The 20,472-nt window shown below is 37.1% G+C and overlaps 2 protein-coding genes and 1 non-coding gene across 3 annotated transcripts; 2 read left to right on the plus strand and 1 right to left on the minus strand.

The window, feature by feature from the left end:
- Positions 1–3,282: 3,282 nt before the first annotated feature.
- LOC149499077 (uncharacterized) lies at positions 3,283–8,457 on the minus strand. Its single transcript, XM_089721856.1, has 5 exons — positions 7,174–8,457; positions 5,205–7,113; positions 4,842–5,084; positions 3,709–4,523; positions 3,283–3,441 (listed from the first exon to the last, which is right to left on the minus strand). Exons 1-5 carry the CDS (start codon positions 8,455–8,457, stop codon positions 3,283–3,285), a joined length of 4,410 nt encoding a protein of 1,469 aa, XP_089577982.1.
- On the plus strand, positions 7,994–8,100 carry LOC149499078 (small nucleolar RNA R71). The gene has a single exon (XR_016319224.1). It is a non-coding gene; the product is annotated as a small nucleolar RNA R71 (small nucleolar RNA).
- Positions 8,458–12,065: 3,608 nt separating the features above from the next.
- LOC149499079 (uncharacterized) lies at positions 12,066–18,611 on the plus strand. The gene is made up of 2 exons (XM_089721863.1): positions 12,066–12,143; positions 18,054–18,611. The coding sequence occupies exons 1-2, from the start codon at positions 12,066–12,068 to the stop codon at positions 18,609–18,611; spliced, it is 636 nt and encodes a 211-aa protein (XP_089577989.1).
- The last annotated feature ends 1,861 nt before the right edge of the window (positions 18,612–20,472 follow it).

Consider the following 20,472-nt stretch of genomic DNA (forward strand, 5'->3'; position numbering starts at 1 on the left):
TGCAATTCACTTTAAAACAAAACAACACGAACAAACGTAAAATGTACAAAAACAATCATGCATTCATGCAATTTATATCGAAATAACATAACAAGATTTGCCCGCTTTGCGAGGCTATCAATTCCCCCACACTTAGCTCTTTGCTTGTCCCTAACCAAAATTTTTATCCTTCTTCCTTGAACTTCATGTTGATCATGTTTGTTTTTATTCGTTGATTTAGACTTCTTAAGTAATCTACCAAAGATAAGAGATTTATGCATTTTATGAACCAAGTAGTGAAAATGAATATGACATGTAAAAATTTCAAAATAGCAAAATAAAAAATCTAAAGTATAAGAAATCTAGCCATTTTAAGAAATGAGATAGGCAATCCTCCATCCTAGAATGCAAAGAATAGGAAGTACTTTAGATAGCATACATGTATTGTTTCTTATCTCAAGGCATTTTTAGGTAGTTTTATTTACGTCTCACTAAGTGGTTGCATTTTATGCTCCATACCACTTCATTTCTTTATTTTTTTCTTTTTCTTTTTCTTTTTCTTTTGTGGTTGCATTTTATGCTCCATACCACAATTTTTTTCTTTTGCTATCATTTTTCTTTTGCTCTTATTTTTATTCAAGGCATGTGGGAATGTTAATGATAAGTGGTTGCATTTTATGCTCCATACCACTTCATTTTGGAACGGATTTTCCGTTATTCCCTCTATCGTATATTTTTCTCTCTTGAACATACCTTCATCCTTTATTGACTTGAAACATACAAGTTTTTAATTTCTTCCTATTCTTCATTCAAGTTAGGAATCAAGCTTCTCTAAAAAGATAATGTCTAGATAATTAACTAAAGATTAAAATATGCTACATGAAAAGTTTAAAATGTCATATGTAATATATTAATACTTAAGTTCATATAAGAAATTTAATCTCTTTAATCATGGTATATTATTCAAGACTTCTATTTCAACAAACAAAATACAAACAAATCAACATGTAGAGACTAAAACATTAAACTAAGGCAAAGAAGTTGACTTTTTTAATTGTCACACTCTTTTTTTTTTTATTATTATTATTATAAACTTGTCATACTTATATATAAAATGAAATGAAAATGAAAAATTAATTGAGATAATGAAAATGGAAGTCTCCCCCACACTTAAAAGACACAATGTCCTCATTGTGTGAGGGGAAATGCAAATAAAACACAACACATGCAATAGCACACAAAAATACTGAAAATAAAAAGAAAAACTAAAGGGAAACAAAAAAAACCTTAGGCCTCCGGAGAACCTGGAGGCGATGGAGTGAACTCGATGTGTTGATGGTGGAAATATTTCATCCACTTCCGTTCCATCCGTTCGTGGTTTTTCTGGATTGTATGCAGTTTTTGTCCCATGTCAAGAACAGTAATTTGCAAGGTTTCCTGCGATTGCTGTAAAGCTTCCACTTTACTCAACACTTGTTTCCACCCGGCAACTTCATCTTCTTCTTCTTCTGCATGAGAAGATGATGTGACCGGTGCTTTGCCCTTCCGCTGTCTTTGCATTTGTGCCTCAGAGGTGCCGTCAATACGATCGCTTTGCCCAATTCTTGTTTCCCATGGCTTCCAACGATAGTTAACTGTACTGCCAGTTTTTACTTCTTCAACTAAACCTGCCCTTTTCAAGAATGCGCCATCCATATACCGAAAAGTGTCTGTAGGCTGGGGCTGATAAGGTGGAATAGGCATCCGAGCAATATGTGCCAAGATAGGCGCCAGACTACCCACTCCTAAAGTAACTTTGCCTTGATGACGAGAGGCGTTGTATATTGTATCGAGTATTATTCCTGCAACGTCCACTCGTTTTCCCTGTAAAATACAATCCAAAATAAACAAGTCTCTTGTTTGGACTTTGGATGCTTCCACCCGTCCAAACAAGGCATAACACAAATACTTGTGCAGATATAAAATACTCTCATCTTTTATCCATTTATTTCCAGAATTTCGTGGGGTAAAAGTTGATTGCCCTGTTAGTTTTTCCCAAACGGAAGATGCATTCCATTCTTTCGGTTTAGGAGGACATAATCTGTTGGGAAATCCTAACCATTCATGCATTTGATCATATCCCACAGTTAATTCTTCTCCATCCACTCTAAATTTGATGGCCATTTCATCTTCATCCACCCAATCAATAGTAGTTAGTAACTCTAAACTTAATTTAGCATTTTCAGGAATTTGTAATTGACTAAATTTTTCAAAATTTAGAGTTTTCAAATATTCCTGTACTTTCTCTAAAATACCAGTATTTTGTAAAAAGGTTGGGTCAAGAAGATACATACCTGTGAAAGTGCACTTGGCTAGGCGTGTGTAGCGTTCTCCTTCTGCTATAGTATATATGGGGAAAGGAGCCTTATATCTGGTGGCCAAATCCTTTCGTGCTGGTGCAGAGGAGGAAGATCCTTCCTTGTTCTTCCTAGCCTTTTGCTTAAATGGCATGGTGTGAGTGTGGATGGAGTTATTTGTTGTTCACAATATGCAGAGAAGAGGGTTGCTGGGAATTGGTTTTGTAGTGACAGAGTTTGGGGGTTTGTAAAGAAGGGACTTGAATTTCTTATATAGATGAATTGGGGGAAGGATAGGGTTGAGTAGTTAATGGGGAAGTTAAAAAGAAAGAGTTTTGATTGGATTTGAAAGGTTACTTACAGTTTTTGCAGGTTTGAATGCTTTGGGAAGAAAAAGAATTGAATGGAATATGAGAGGGCAGTTGAGAATTTCTGACCGTTAGGAAGTTGTGCCAAAAATTTGTGGAATCGCGCCAGGAATTTTTCTGGAGTCGCGATCGCATCCGAAAATTCGCGCTCGCGAATGGTTCTCGCCTTGCCTCTGTCCTCTGTTGTGCCCTAATCGCGCTCGTGCTTAGTATTATCGCGATCGCGAGATTGAATCTTTGTGCTTCTGACTTATTTTGCAAAAACTTGCGCTCGCGCAGATATATGTCGCGATCGCGATTTTGATCCGGAAGCTTCTGACTTCTTTTGTGGAGTAGTCGCGCTCGCGCAGAGTAATGTCGTGATCGCGAGTTTTGTTTTAAAAAGCTTCTGTCTCTTTTTTGCAATATTCGCGATCGCGCGTAATTTATTCGCGCTCTCGAAGTTTGGTTTCCTGCAAAATAAATTACCTGCATACTTCACTTTTGATGAGTTTCCGATTTTTTTTTTTTATATATATATATGAAGGTAATATAAAATAAATAAATAATAAGTTATAATAAACAAAGTATATTAATTTATTTATACATACCTATTTGATTCAGAATGTTACCTGTGGTGGATCATTAATCTTATTACCCAAATAAAGCTTACACCGTTGTCCATTGACCATAAATGTGGATCCATTAGATAGATTCTTCAATTCTAATGCTCCATGTTCCATAACTTTGATTACTTCAAATGGTCCACTCCATCTGGACTTCAATTTTCCAGGAAATAGGCGTAATCTTGAATTAAATAATAACACCTGGTCTCCTTCTTTAAATGATTTGATTCGAATTTGATTATCATGCCATTTCTTAGTTCTTTCCTTATATAACTTGGCATTTTCATATGCTAATAATCTGATCTCATCAAGTTCATTCAACTGAAGTTTCCTTTTGTAACCAGCCTTGCTTAAATCAAAATTCAAAGACTTTATTGCCCAATATGCTTTGTATTCCAATTCTAGGGGTAGGTGACATGCCTTACCATAGATTAAACGATATGGAGACATCCCAATTGGTGTCTTAAATGCCATTCTATACGCCCAAAGTGCATCATCGAGTTTAAGTGACCAATCCTTACGTGATGAATTGACTGTTTTTTCCAAAATCCACTTAAGCTCACGGTTGGAGATTTCCACTTGACCGCTAGTTTGTGGATGATACGGAGTAGATACCTTGTGATGTACTCCATATTTCCTCAAAAGACTTTCAAATGATCTATTTAAAAAGTGCGTACCTCCATCACTTATGATTGCTCTGGGAACCCCAAATCTGGTAAATAATGCTTTTAAGAATTTTACCACTGTATTGGCGTTGTTTGTGACACAAGCTTGTGCTTCCACCCACTTGGAAACGTAGTCAACAACTACTAAGATATAACTTTTACCTTGTGAAATAGGGAATGGTCCCATGAAGTCGATTCCCCATACATCGAATATCTCTACCTCGAGTATGTTGGATAAAGGCATTTCATCTTTTCGACTTATGTTGCCAACCCGTTGACACCTGTCACAATGAGACACAAATATACGAGCATCGTGAAATAGAGTGGGCCAATAAAAACCACTTTCCAAAACCTTTGAAGCAATTCTATTTGCTCCATGATGCCCTCCATATGGACTAGAGTGACAATGCATAAGTATATCTTGTATTTCTGTTTCCCCTACACACCTTCTAATCATACCGTCCATACATATCTTGAACAAGAATGGTTCGTCCCATAAGAAATTTTTAGCATCTGCATAGAACTTCTTCTTTTGTGCATAAGTCATATCTGGAGGTATGATGTTAGAAGCTAGAAAATTTGCAATGTCAGCATACCAAGGTGTGTGAACATGTTGTACTAACATCAAATTCTCATCTGGAAAACTTTCATTTATAATTGTAGTTTCTCTTATTGGTCCTTCTTCATTTTCCAGACGTGATAAATGATCAGCAACTAAATTTTCAGAACCCTTTTTATCTCTAATTTCAATGTCAAATTCTTGTAATAATAATACCCATCGAATAAGACGTGGTTTTGCATCTTTTTTAGCAAACAGGTATTTTAATGCAGAATGATCAGTATAGATTATGACTTTGGCTCCTAACAAGTATGATCTGAATTTATCACATGCATATACTACAGCCAACATTTCCTTCTCAGTAGTTGTATAGTTTATTTGAGTACTAGTTAGAACATGGCTAGCATAGTATATCACATGCAACTTTTTCTCATGTCTTTGGCCTAATACACAACCAACAGCAACATCACTAGCATCACACATTATTTCAAATGGTAATCCCCAATTGGGTTTTGCTATAATAGGTGCACTTACTAATGCCTTCTTTAAAGTTTTAAAAGCTTCCAAACATTCTGGAGAAAAATCAAAAGAAGCATCTTTAACAAGTAAGTTAGTTAGAGGCTTAGCAATGATAGAAAAATCTTTTATAAATCTTCTATAAAATCCTGCATGGCCTAGAAAAGATCTTATACCTTTAACCGTAGTAGGAGGAGGTAACTTTTCTATGGCTTCTATCTTTGCCCTATCTGTCTGGATTCCTTCCTTACTTATTTTGTGCCCTAAAACAATGCCCTTATCAACCATAAAGTGGCATTTCTCCCAATTCAAAACCAAGTTAGCACTTTCACATCTTGACAATACAAGATCTAGATTTTTCAAACAATCTTCAAATGAATCACCATACACAGAAAAGTCATCCATAAAGACATCCATAATTTCTTCTATGTAATCATTAAAAATCGCGGTCATGCAGCGTTGAAATGTTGCAGGTGCATTGCATAATCCAAAAGGCATGCGCCTATATGCAAATGTACCAAATGGACAAGTAAATGTGGTCTTCTCTTGGTCATTCGGAAAGATATAAATCTGAAAATATCCCGAATATCCATCGAGAAAACAATAGAAAGCATGACCAGCAATTCTTTCTAACATTTGATCTATGAATGGTAACGGAAAATGATCTTTTCTTGTGGCTGAATTAAGTTTTCTATAATCAATACATACCCTCCAACCTGTAGTGGTCCTAGTAGGAATTAGTTCACCATCTTCATTTTTTACTATAGTCATTCCTCCCTTTTTAGGCACACATTGGATTGGACTAACCCATTGGCTATCCGAAATTGGGTATATTATTCCTGCATCTAGCAATTTGATAATTTCTTTCTTCACTACTTCTTTCATATTAGGATTAAGTCTCCTTTGTCTTTCTGCCTTAGGTATATGTCCATCCTCAAGATTGATATAATGCATGACTCGATTTGGACTTATCCCCTTAAGATCAGAAATTTGCCATCCTATACTCTTAATCCTATTTCTAACAATTTTTAGCAAGTCATTCTCTTGATCTATAGTTAATTTGTTAGAAATAATTGTAGGAAGAGTGTGATCTTTACCTAAGAAAGCATATCGTAGATGATTCGGTAATTCTTTAAGATCTATTGTTGGTGGAACTTCAATTGATGGTGGTAAAGGTTCATGCTCCCTAAGTAACATTTCAGGTCTTAAATTTATAAACTCCTCTTCTTTATTATGGACATTTTCTTCCTCAAAATTTTCCTTATCTTCCAAAGCAAACATTTCTTGTATGCAGACATCAACTACATCAATTCTCATGCAATTCCCCTCATCCATAGGATATTTTATAGCTTTATCTATATGAAATTCAATGACATCATCACCTATCCTAAGGACTAATTTTCCTTCTGAAACATCAATTAATGCCCTCCCTGTGTTCATAAATGGTCTTCCTAAAATAAGAGGACAATTTTCATCATAAACAAAGTCAAGTATGACAAAATCAGTTGGAAATATAAATTTATCAACCTTAACAAGCACATCCTCAATGATACCATAAGGTCTTTTAATAGTTTGGTCAGCAAGTTGTAAAACCATATTAGTTCTTTTAACTTCATCCTCTAATCCCAATTTCTTAAAGAGAGATAATGGCATCAAATTAATACTTGCTCCTAAATCACAAAGACATCTAGGAAAATCTACTTTACCTAATTTGCATGGCGTAGTGAAACTCCCTGGATCTTTGAGTTTAGTAGGTAACTTACTTGAGATTATGGAACTGCAATCCTCAGTTAGAGTGACTGTCGACACATCTTCCCAACTACGTTTCTTTGAGATCAATTCTTTAAGGAACTTACCGTAGTTTGGAATTTGTGTGATAGCTTCCATAAGTGACATGTTGATATGCAAATTTTTCAGTTTATCAATAAAATTTAAGAACTGCTTATCTTGCTCCTGCTTCTTGAGCCTTTGCGGAAAAGGTGGCCTAGATTGATAAATTTTGATGTTGTCCTTCTCCGTGTCCTTTCCTTTTTCTTGTCCTCTTGATCCTGCACTATTTTCCTCAATGCTCGGTTTACCAACCGGCTTCACATTCGCATTATTCAAAATATTAGCATCACTACCCGAAGGAAATATTTTATCTACTATTTTTCCACTTCGCAAGGCAATGGCACTTACATTCTCCCTAGGATTCTTTTCTGTATTACTAGGAAGATTTCCCACTTCACGTGAGGAAATAGCACTTGCAAGTTGCCCTACTTGTACCTCCAAATTATGTATGGATGATGAATAATTTTTGAATAACTTGTCAAACTTTGATTCTAACCATTTAAAGCTATCATCCTGACTACTCATCTTTTGGTTAAATCCCTCCAGAAATTTATCAATTTTATTAGTCAATTGTCCCAGTCTATCTTGATATTGACTACCCTGATTGCCTCTATCCTGATTGCCTTTATCCTGATTATCATGATTTCTCCAAAAAGAGTTATGATAATTACGATTTTCAGCATTATAAGTATTTGAATATGGACCACGAACTTGTCCTTGGACATAATTCACTTGTTCCTCCATAACCGGATGCTTATAATTACATTCATTTGACACATGCCCATTTTGACCGCAATTGTCACAAATAAAAGATGTTGATTTACTTATGTTTAAGTTATCAATTTTATAAGACAAAGCAGAAATCTGTGCTTGCATCATAGTTAAGGGGTCTAATTCATGCACTTTCTTTGCTGAATTTTTTGAAGAAGAAGAAGACTCATTACTAACAGTAGAATGACTTACCTGAACCCTTTCAGTTGGCCATATGCTATTGTTGTTGGCCATTTCTTCTAGTAACTCAATTGCATCATTAGTAGTCTTCTTCATTAATGATCCTCTTGCCATAGCATCTATAGTTCCCCTTGTAGATGGTGTTACCCCATTGTAGAAGGTTTGAATCAATATATTTTGGGGAAGGCCATGGTGTGGGCAAACTCGTTGGAATTCTTTATAGCGATCCCATGCCTCATATAAGGATTCATTTTCATGTTGGGTAAATGAGGTTATTTCTTTGATAAGCCTAGCGGTTTTCACTAGTGGGAAATATTTAGACAGGAAGGCTTGGGCTAATTCTTCCCATGTAGTGATAGAGTTTGGTGGTAATGAATTTAACCAAGCTTTTGCCTTGTCTTTCAATGTGAAAGGAAATAGACGTAATTTGATAGCATCTGCTGGTACTGAATTCATCTTGAATGTATCACAGATCTCAAGAAAACTGGCTATATTAGAATTAGGATCCTCATTTGGCAATCCGTAGAACTGAACACTATTTTGAAGCATTTGTAATAAAGCAGGTTTAATCTCAAACTGGTTAGCATTTACCGGTGGACATACTACTCCCTTTTGTGAACCATTTAAACTTGGAGTAACAAAGTCCATCAACCTCTATGGCGGATTTCCATCACCCATGATTCTTGAATTTCTTCTTTTCTTCTTCTTTTTTCGTTGTGAAAGGAATTGTTCAATCTCAGGCTGATAATCCTCCAATTCACTATTTGAAGATCTGGTACTTGGCATATGAGTTATGTAACCGATGTGTTCCTGCAAAATTTTGAATCAACTATAAGTATGTATCTTAATTAAAACAAGCTGTAAATCATATATAAGAATATTTCGTTAAATAACAGAACACCGTTCCCCGGCAACGGCGCCAAAAACTTGTTGCGTCTCTTTTGAGTTCCCGCAAGTATACGGATCGCAACGTAGTAATAAAAGATCGATCCCACGAGGAACGGGTTGAGTACACTTGCTACTTTATTCTTACTGATATGTTTACAGGAATACAAATATAAAATAGTTCTAAGGAATTTCTTATTTATTCTAGATCTAATGATTATTCAACTTCTAAGAATAATATGCATTAAAATACTTAGAATAATTAATCATAAAGACAAATGTGTAGTAAAATACTTAGACTAATTAATTGTACACAGGATTTTCCTTTTCTATGCAAAAGCTTGTAATATTCAATAAAGAATCTCTTAATTACATATGGTATAATATAATTCAACTTCTCAGTATAGAATTATACTATCTATTATATGTATTTCTACATATAATAAAATCCCTATCTTGTTAAATATTAAACCTAATTCTTATTCTTTGATTATTTCAATAAGACAGATTTAACTTCAACCGAAATAAGTAAAATATGCATATGTAAATTCAACTCAATGAATTAAATCTCTTTGATCTTTACTAAACTATTTCCTTCTGAGAATATAATCTAGTAACTTTGATTAAACAAAGATCAAAAGATAACTTAAGGAATTTTTATTGAATACTACCAATTAAAATTGTTGCTTTGTATAGAAGAATTATGAAGACCAACATACAACAAGTCTATAAAACAAGAGAAAGAATTAATCAAACTCAAGCCTCCGGAGGGCGTCACACCTCGAGGAACTTCTTGGTGTTCTTGGCACAATCAATAACAAGTGACTTTCGTCAATCTTGCTCTAAGTACTACTAACACACTTCTCCTAATACAGTCTAAATATTTTTGTCAATCTAACTCTGAAATATGAATCAATTCTGTATATCTGTCTCTTCACTTTGATTGCTATTTATAGAGGAGGAGAGTGATGGTGGTTTTGGTAGTGATTGGTTGGCCAAGAGGTGCTTGAGGTGACTTCTCTTGGGAAGAGTCTCGACCTGTGCATGGAAAGATATGATTTTCTGATGAAAAGGCATCAATTACGTCTTCTGGAAATCTAGTAAAGGTCGCGCTCGCGACTTCTGCTTCAAATGCTTCTGCCTCTCAAAAGTTCTTTTCGTGCACGCGCATATGGAAGTCACACTCGCGTATTTTGCTGGCAAACTTTCTGCCTCTCAAAGGTGCTTTCTCGCGCCCGCGCATATGAATATTGTACTCGCGTCTTCTGGTCCAATTGCTTCTGACACTCAGATCTGCTTGTCGTGCCCGCGTATATGAATGTCGCGCTCGCGACTTCAGCTCGCGCCCGTGCAGATGAAAGGTGCGCTCGCGAGTTTTTCTTGCAAATCTTTTGACTCTCTTTTCTAATTGTCGCACTCGCGCTTGTGAATGTCGCGCTCGCGACTAGGGCGTTTTTCTTTGTTGAGACTTGCTTCGTGGCGCAAGGGCTGGATTAAAGATTTCTTCCATCTTTTTGACTTGTTTTGACCCTATTTTTGTATAGAACAAGTCTTCGCTCCAACTTTGTTCCTGCAATTCACTTTAAAACAAAACAACACGAACAAACGTAAAATGTACAAAAACAATCATGCATTCATGCAATTTATATCGAAATAACATAACAAGATTTGCCCGCTTTGCGAGGCTATCACTCCTCGTTAAGGGAATTGATTTTAATTTAATTTTGAGTGACCAAGTATCACAACAATAAAATAAAACTAAAATTAAACAATGCAAGAAAGCAGTAAAGAATCGCAAAGAGCGTAGGGAGAAGGAGCTCCGTCAACACAGACTCAGTGTGTCCAAACGGAGGCCCCGGAGCCAATTTTATAGGAAAAAGAAGCCCCGAAGGCGGTCTAGCCCGCCCTGGAAGGCGGGCGTGCCTGCCCTCGAGGGCGGGCGTGCCTGCCCCTTGGGGGCCGGCGTGCCCGCCCTTTGAGGGCGGGCGTGTCCGCCCTTGAGGGCGGGCGCGCCCACCCTTCAGGGCGGGCATGCCCCCCCCAGTGGGGCGGGCGTGCCCGCTCTTGAGGGTGGGCGTGCCCGCCCCTGAGGGCGGGCACGTCGACCCGTGCTCTTATCTTGTTTCGGAGGCTTTTTCGGGAGTTTCGGACCTCCAAAAAATATTCCGGGACCAGTTCTGCGATCCTCGTAATTTTCCGGACATTTCAAGTACCATATTGGCATACTTTCGGTGAACTTCCCGAATGGCCTTTGGTCCGGCCGGACTGTTTGCAGTCCGAAAAAACCGACTCTTTGAGCCTCAAAATTTGAGTATTCACACCGATCAGAATATCAAGCCAGTAAAGCAGAAAAGAAGATGGGTTAGACCAGAGTGGCAAGACAAGATCAAGGCTGAGGTTCAGAAGCAGCTAGATGCAGGTTTCTTGGAGGTAGTGCATTATCCTGAGTGGTTAGCAAACATAGTCCCTATGCTTAAGAAGGATGGGAGACTAAGAATCTGTGTCGACTACAGAGATTTAAACAAAGCCTCGCCCAAAGATGACTTCCCACTTCCACATATAAATGTTCTGATCGACAATGCTGCAGGAATGGGATGTTATTCCATTATGGACGGATTCTCTAGATACAACCAAATCCTGATGGCTTTAATTGACAAGCACAAGACCGCCTTCACTACCAATTTTAGGACCTTCTGTTATAGGGTGATGCCGTTTGGGTTGAAGAATGCTGGAGCAACATATCAGAGAATGGCTACAACCTTGTTTCATGATATGATCCATAAAGGATTAGAGGTATATGTGGATGATATGGTGATCATGACAAAAACACAAGAAGAACATACCGAGATGTTGGAAAAGTTCTTCGTGCAGGTCAAACAATACAATTTAAGACTCAATCCCAAAAAGTGCATATTTGGAGTAATGAAGGGGAAGTTGTTAGGTTTTGTTGTGGGACCTAACGGGATTGAAATTGACCCAGATAAAATAAAAGCCATTCAAGACATGGAATCGCCGAGAACAAAGCATTAGGTGAGAAACTTCTTGGGGAAGATCCAGTATATCAGCAGGATCATTTCCAGATTATCTATTACCTATGCTCCAATCTTCAAGTTGCTTAGGAAGAACCAGCCGGTCAGATGGAACCAGGATTGTCAGAAGGCCTTTAACCATATAAAGGAGTACTTGATAAATCCACCAGTGTTAAGTTCTCCTAGACCGGGAGAACCTTTGATTCTGTACTTGTCTGTAGAGGATGCAGGAGTTGGAGCTATGTTGGCACAACCAGATGCTGCTGGAGTAGAAAAGGCCATCTATTATATCAGTAAGAAATTACTGCCTATTGAGGAGAAGTATAATTTGATAGAGAAGACATGTATGGCAGTGGTGTGGTCGATCAAGAAGTTGAGGTCTTCATCCAACAACTCCTTCTTGGCCTTTTTCAGCCTGGGGTATAGATGTTATTGGCAAGATCACGCCGGCAGCATCAAATGGTCATCAGTATATCTTAGTCGCTGTGGACTACTTTTCCAGATGGATTGAAGCTCAGTCCTACAAAACTTTGACTGCCAAACAGGTGGCTAGATTTATTGAGCAGAACATTTTCTGTCGCTATGGTGTTCCTCATCACATAGTTACAGACAATGGTTCTCACTTCCAAGCAGACGTCAATCAGTTGTTATACAGATATAAGGTTGAGCATCACCATTCTTCTTTTTATCGACCTCAAGCTAATGGTGCTATGGAAGCCGCCAATAAGGAGATTAAGAGAATTCTGTCCAAAATGTGCGAGAAGTATAGAAGTTGGGCTGAGAAACTTCCTTTCGCACTCTGGGGGCATCGAACTGCCTCCAAATCAATGAATGGAGCTTCTCCTTTCGAGCTTGTATATGGGATGGAGGCAGTGTTACCAGTAGAGCTCGAAAAGAAGTCTCTCAGGGTTTGTTGACGCGTAATTTTATGCCCCCACCCGACCCGATGATGATATGAGGATAAGAGATAAGGCATCACGATCAACCAGAAGTGTTTAAACCAAAATTTGAATCAAACCGGCCCAAAGGAGCCTGACCCGCGTTAGGGTTGCGTCACGTAGCTACTACCTATGTGACGGCACTCTTAGTTGCGTCACGCAACTCTAACAGGGCTGACACCTCTGGCGCGCGCCCGTGTAACGGCCTGCACTGTTTGTATGGATACGCGGCAACTGTACAAAAATAAGTCGCGTCACGCAGCTTACGGGTGCGTCACGCAGCTGCTACCTGCGTGACGCGACTATGCTCTGTTGCCCTAGCCATATAAATACAACATTTTACACCAAATACGAGACTTTTTGCACTTTCTCTCATTTTTCTCTAAAAATCCTAAAGCTTCAAACTAAGTTTTTGATTAAAATGGCTAGGTTTTCTTCCCCAAGAACTCAAGTGAGTAAACTTGAGGAAGATCAAACCATTAACCATTTAGTTTTGAAATCAAGAAGCATAAAAATATAAGAAAAGAAAAAGAGAGAAAGAGAGAAACACTTGGTTCTGTGAAAAGTTTGACAATCACATTTCTGGAATCGTGAAACGTCTCTAAACTAATCTCAGTGCATGCAATCCTCAAATCTGAGGGCTAGGTAATTGTTCTAACTTTTCTTTTTCATTTCTAGTCTTTATTTCTCAAAAATCTCATTTTCATAAGTATTTAGTTGATTTGTGATTGGTAAAACATAATTTTGCCCACTGTTGGACTTTTCTGAGTTGTGTTTAATCACTTTTGATAAAAAGAACACGTAAAAAGAGTAGTTTGAAAGGTAGTTGCGGACCAGAGCAGCCACGTCACGCAGCTACTACCTGCGTGACACGACTGTTCATGTCCAAAAGCTCTTGATCTGGACTGGACCACCTGCGTGACGCAGCTGTTCGTGTACTCGGTTTATATTTTGTCTTCATATTTGTACTTAACGTTATGCTTTGAATAAATAATCAATATGCCTCAGGATTTTAAATAAGTCACGAACAATTCCGTCACGTAGCTAGGAGTTCCGTCACGCGACTGTTCTTCATAGAACAGCTGCATGACGCAACTATTCCAATATCCAGAATAAATGATAGAGTTCCATCACGCGACTGTTTTTCATAGAACACCCGTGTGACGCGACTGTTCTAAGTTCCAGAATAAATGATAGAGTTCCGTCACGCGACTGTTCTTCATAGAACAGATGCGTGACGCGACTACCTTTACATCTCAAAATATTTTGTTTTTCTCATTTTAATTTTATGTCATTAAGTAGATTTTTAATCTTGATCCGGAAAATGATCAATAATGGGCAAATTAAGTCTTAATCTAACCAAATCAATTAATTATTGGTGATTATGAGATCTTAGGATTTATTACTTATTGTTTATTATTGATTATATTACTAAACTCGGTTTGTGGCCCGCCTTTAACCATAAGGCAAGAGCAGGTCTTTTAATTATTTTTTTTTTGCAATATATTATGGATGAATGGTGGATGTGATGATTAACTTATGAATGAATGCAATGAATGAATTTATTTGGAACGATTAATTAATTTTCCACATAGGAACTCGGTTCGGTTTATTCGGGTTGGGCTTAGTTAAATGATTGGCTTTTTCTAAAATAAAATCAATTAGAAATCGTAGGTTAAAAAGAGGCCGGTTTTCAGGGCGTCGGTTTCCAACGGACCGACGTACCCAATTCCCTTACCCAGAACCTCTTTGGTTTGCCTAACCAGTTTTTCTAAATAATTTGGCCTTAAATAAAAATTGGGTTTAAAATGGAGTCATTTAATAAAATTAAAATTGGAAACGGTCCCATTGCCGAAATAATGGGTGGCGACTCAAAATAATTTATAAGACCGATTTATCGGCATCGCATATTCAAAAAAGATTTTTTATCACCTCTTTCTCCAAAATAAAATAAATAAAAGTGATGTTTTCCGAGATCCTTCCGGGGTTTTATTGGGATCTCGACATTGGGGCGAAAACAGGGTTCTTATGGAAACTGGTCTGACCGAAGAAGAGTGGGTCAAGAAAAGATATGAAGATCTGGCACTTTTAGATGGCAGAAGATTGAATGCCAGATTCTAGGATCAGATGAGAAAGAGAAGGATTGCTCGTTTCTACAATAAGCGGGTACATCCAAAGGCTTTTAAAAATGGAGATTTAGTGTTGGTCAGATTGTTAGACCACGAAGTCCAGAGTCATCCTGGAGGGAAATTCAGACCCAACTAGCATGGACCGTTCAAAATTCAGAAGCTGTTGGCCAAGGGTGCCGCTGAATTGGTCACTACGGAAGGGAAGCCTTTTAATCAGATCATTAATCAAGACCAGATGAAAAGGTTCTATGTCTGAGATGATGATTTCAATCATCAAAAAAAAATTTTGAGATTGACGCATGGTGCTTAGTTTAAATGCGAAATCTATGCCATGAATTTGTGACATACGACTGGTTGCTCAATGCCATCATCCTGACTAGAAGGAGAATAGGCGAATGAGTAGTTAGAATGAACGACTATTGTATTAAAGTAGTTTTTTTTTACTTCTGTATGATGTTGAAAGAAGTAAGATCAATAAAGAGCTTAATTTTTAGATTTTTCTTCCCTTTTGTTTCTGGGGTATGATTGTTGATTACAAGTGTGAATACCCAAATTTTGAGGCTCAAAGAGCCAGTTTTCCCGGACTGCAAATAGTCCGGCCGGACCGGAGGCCATCCGGAAAGTTCGTCGGAAGTGTGCCAATATGGTACTTGAAAAGTCCAGAAAATTACGAGGATCACGGAACTGGTCCCGGAATAATTTTTGGAGGTCCGCAACTCCCGGAAAAGCCTCCAGATCGAAAAACTAGAAAGTCCGCCTGCCGCTGCCGGCGACAGCGGCTACGGCCGACCTTCACGGCGACGGCAGGCCGCCCTCACCGGCGATGGCAGCCGCCGGCCACGGCTGCTCTGGCCGCCGGTCACGGCGGCTCAAGCCGCCCGACCCGGCGGATGGGGCCGCCGTGCCCGGCGGCTCAGGCCGCCGAGCCCAGTGGCCCAGGCCGCCGAACAGTCCGATTTTTGCCTATAAATTGGCCCCGAAGCCCTCAGTTTTACTCACTCAGTCTGTGTTGACAGACGCTCCTTCTCCCCTACGCTCCTTGCGATTCTTTACCGCTTTTCTGCATTTTAGTTTAGCTTTATTGCTTTCTTGCTTTGTTAAGTGGTCACTAAATTTGAATTAATTAATATTCCCTTAACGAGGAGCATAACCTGGAGTTAAGAAGTGGCCGTCGATTAAATCAGGTACATGAACTAAACTCTGCCTATTTAATTTTAGCACTTCATGCATGTTTCTCTTCTACTCCTCCTAATTCTGCAACTGTATAAACGCATTCACGTCATCATTAGGCAAGCAAATGGCCTCAATTAAATAAATTTAGGCTAAATGCCCGGTTAATCAATAATCGTGGTATTAAAGTCTAAATCTGACAATATTGGCTAAAGTGCCTTGTTAAATTAATAACTATGGTATAATCACCTTTATTTCGAACAGTCCGGCTTAAGTCCAATTAATCAATAATTGTGGCTAAATAGCCTTAGTTAAACATGTTTTTTTTCATGGCAATAAATTGCCTACATTACAAATCAATCAATCACTTTTGGTAAACAAATTGCCTATAAGTGAGATTAATCTTTTTTCGATGAATTCGGTTATCCGTATGAAAGGAAAACTTAGAATAATGGGAAACACTATATATGGAGGATGTGAATATTAATTAAATAGTAATTAATGTGATTACAAATCAATTTGAAAGATTAAAGGAAATCAAAACTGAGTTAAAGAGGAATGACTTCTTGGTAAAGCACGATTTTACCCGAAAAGCCCAAAAAATGGTAATTTCAGTATGACCTTTCTTAAGTAGGGTTTAGAATATTAAATACACTTGGTTGATACCTACTAGGACTAAAGTGAAGTGATTAAAAAGATTAGAGTGCCAAAGGATGAAGGGAAAAGTAAAGGGAGGATCATAGTGCAAGTTTCATTTAAAGGACATGGAAGGAATTTTTAATAATGTTTAGTATATATTATTATGAAGAGGTGGAGATAACCACGCCATTTTCCACCCATTTTTGCAGCCCAAGTTGGTCAAGAAGAGAGGAGGAGAGTTTTGATTAAAAACCAAGCAAAAAGGAGGTGAAAATTAAGGAATTTTCAAGTAATTCTTAAGAAAAGGTTAGTTATCTTCACTTCCTCCTTCTTTTCTATGGATTAATTTTTGAATTCCATGAACTTTGAAGTGAGGTGCTTGCTTGTTCATTCTGATTTGGTGAAGATGAAGTGATTAGAATTGAGTTTAAGGTGATTTAAGATGATTGAAACTAGTTATGCATGAATTCAAAGTTTAATTTGCATAATTCACCAAGATGGATGATTTTGAGTTTGTATTTGATATGCCATGACCTAGGGATTCTGATATATCTTATATTATGATGTTATGTAAGTAATACAAGAGTTGAATTGCATGAATTTGTGCTGGAAGTGAGTTGAGAATGCTTAAAAATTGCAGTACTCTAAGATGTTGAATTGCAGTACTCTAAGATGTTGGGAATATGCTGTAAAAATTTCAGGGCAAATGAATATGAGGAAATTAAGATATAGCCAACGGAATGCAAGCTGCTCATATGCTGAAATTCTGCATTTCATAAACATTGAATGAATTTAGTATGCCATTGACTTCTATTGTTTTAATTGTTAGTAGTATGTTTCTAGGATGTGGTTAAGTTTTGGATATGAAGTGTTTCATGCTTAAACTAAGGACATATGACACTTGGACAAGCATAGTGAAAAGGAAAGAAAAAGCATGATACTACATTCTAATGCTTAATTTGCATTCCTATAGAAGTGCATGTGTATATTGTGTAGTATGAAGTTAATATCAGTATTAATCTCATGCTACAGCTTCTGAGAGAAAGGGAGTTGAGGAGAGGGTGGTTGATAGAGGAAAAAGGCTAGGGGAGCCTTCTAGCTCAGGTTAGTGTACTATGCCTTTCCTACTTTTATTTAAACAAAATGATATTGATTTTGCAAAATATTTTCAATGGATTTCCTTTATGACTCATAATTATAAAAAGTATTAATGATTTCATAAGTTTTTAAAGAACAAAGCTTATTTTGAAAGCATACGACCTAATGACATATGTAAATGAATTTTATGATTCTTATACCTTGAAAGAGGAGGATGTTGGCCAATTGATTCCTGTAGTATGAGGGGTGGCCGTGACTGAATGATTTTAGTAGTGTTTGTGAAATGAAATGTTGCCCACAGTGATTTAATATTTTTACATGAATGGAATGGTTTAAAAGTCTTACAGCTGATATAGACATGGTTCTTAGGTCCTGAAATTATTCAACAAGCAGAAGAAAAGATTAAAGTAATTAAAGAAAGATTGAAAGCAGCTGCAGATAGACAAAAGTCATATGTGGATCTAAAGACAAGCGATATAGAGTATAATGTGGGTGATAAAGTATTCCTTAAGGTTTCCCCTTGGAAACGTGTTATGAGATTTGGTAGAAAGGGAAAATTGAGTCCTCGCTTCATAGGACCTTATGAAATACTTGAGAGGATTGGTCCATTGGCATATAGGTTAGCCTCACCACCAGAACTCGAGAAGATTCATAATGTTTTCCATGTTTCTATGCTTCAGAGATATAGATCGGACCCTTCACATATATTGCCTTTAGAATCAATTGAAGTTAATCGAGACTTCACATATGATGAAGAACCAGTGGCTATCATAGCTAAGGAAGTTAAGCAACTTCGGAATAAACATATTCCCTTAGTTAAGGTGTTATGGAGAAGCCACTCCAGAGAAGAGGCTACTTGGGAACGTGAAGAAGATATGAGAAGACAACATCCACAATTATTCAGAGATCTATAACAGGTAAAATTTCGAGACGAAATTTCTTTAAGGAGGGAAGAGTTGTAATATCCTCAACTTTATAGTTCCTGCTATTCTAGCTTTTTCGATGAATTCGGTTATCCGTATGAAAGGAAAACTTAGAATAATGGGAAACACTATATATGGAGGATGTGAATATTAATTAAATAGTAATTAATGTGATTACAAATCAATTTGAAAGATTAAAGGAAATCAAAACTGAGTTAAAGAGGAATGACTTCTTGGTAAAGCACGATTTTACCCGAAAAGCCCGAAAAACGGTAATTTCAGTATGACTTTTCTTAAGTGGGGTTTAGAATATTAAATACACTTGGTTGATACCTACTAGGACTAAAGTGAAGTGATTAAAAAGATTAGAGTGCCAAAGGATGAAGGGAAAAGTAAAGGGAGGATCATAGTGCAAGTTTCATTTAAAGGACATGGAAGGAATTTTTAATAATGTTTAGTATATATTATTATGAAGAGGTGGAGATAACCACGCCATTTTCCACCCATTTTTGCAGCCCAAGTTGGTCAAGAAGAGAGGAGGAGAGTTTTGATTAAAAACCAAGCAAAAAGGAGGTGAAAATCAAGGAATTTTCAAGTAATTCTTAAGAAAAGGTTAGTTATCTTCACTTCCTCCTTCTTTTCTATGGATTAATTTTTGAATTCCATGAACTTTGAAGTGAGGTGCTTGCTTGTTCATTCTGATTTGGTGAAGATGAAGTGATTAGAATTGAGTTTAAGGTGATTTAAGATGATTGAAACTAGTTATGCATGAATTCAAAGTTTAATTTGCATAATTCACCAAGATGGATGATTTGAGTTTGTATTTGATATGCCATGACCTAGGGATTCTGATATATCTTATATTATGATGTTATGTAAGTAATAGAAGAGTTGAATTGCATGAATTTGTGCTGGAAGTGAGTTGAGAATGCTTAAGCAAACATATCATTGTTGGACCTATTACAGTTGGGCTGTCTGAACTTCAGCTTCTGTAATTGACTTATTTGACTAAGCAAATGAACTTTAAAAGTAATGAAATTTTATATGGAGATAGGCTAAGATGTTGGGTAGGTCGTGTTAAAAGGGAAAGGCCATTGGATAAAAGGAAATGGAGTTATAATTAAATCAATGCAGGCTGCTCAGCATGAGCAAAACTGAAATTCAGATTCTATAATTATGTCATTTGAAAATGCAAATGAGCTTTAAAAATTATGAAATTTTACAGGGCAGTACTCTAAGATGTTGGGAATATGCTGTAAAAATTTCAGGGCAAATTAATATGAGGAAATTAAGATATAGCCAAAAGAATGCAAGCTGCTCATATGCTGAAATTCTGCATTTCATAAACATTGAATGAATTTAGCATGCCATTGACTTCTATTGTTTTAATTGTTAGTAGTATGTTTCTAGGATGTGGTTAAGTTTTGGATATGAAGTGTTTCATGCTTAAACTAAGGACATATGACACTTGGACAAGCATAGTGAAAAGGAAAGAAAAAGCATGATACTACATTCTAATGCTTAATTTGCATTCCTATAGAAGTGCATGTGTATATTGTGTAGTATGAAGTTAATATCAGTATTAATCTCATGCTACAGCTTCTGAGAGAAAGGGAGTTGAGGAGAGGGTGGTTGATAGAGGAAAAAGGCTAGGGGAGCCTTCTAGCTCAGGTTAGTGTACTATGCCTTTCCTACTTTTATTTAAACAAAATGATATTGATTTTGCAAAATATTTTCAATGGATTTACTTTATGACTCATAATTATAAAAAGTATTAATGATTTCATAAGTTTTTAAAGAACAAAGCTTATTTTGAAAGCATACGACCTAATGACATATGTAAATGAATTTT

Source organism: Jatropha curcas, chromosome 1 (assembly GCF_041381405.1).
Source record: "Jatropha curcas cultivar XTBG-Jc1 chromosome 1, XTBG_Jcur_1.0, whole genome shotgun sequence".
Taxonomy (NCBI): domain Eukaryota; kingdom Viridiplantae; phylum Streptophyta; class Magnoliopsida; order Malpighiales; family Euphorbiaceae; genus Jatropha; species Jatropha curcas.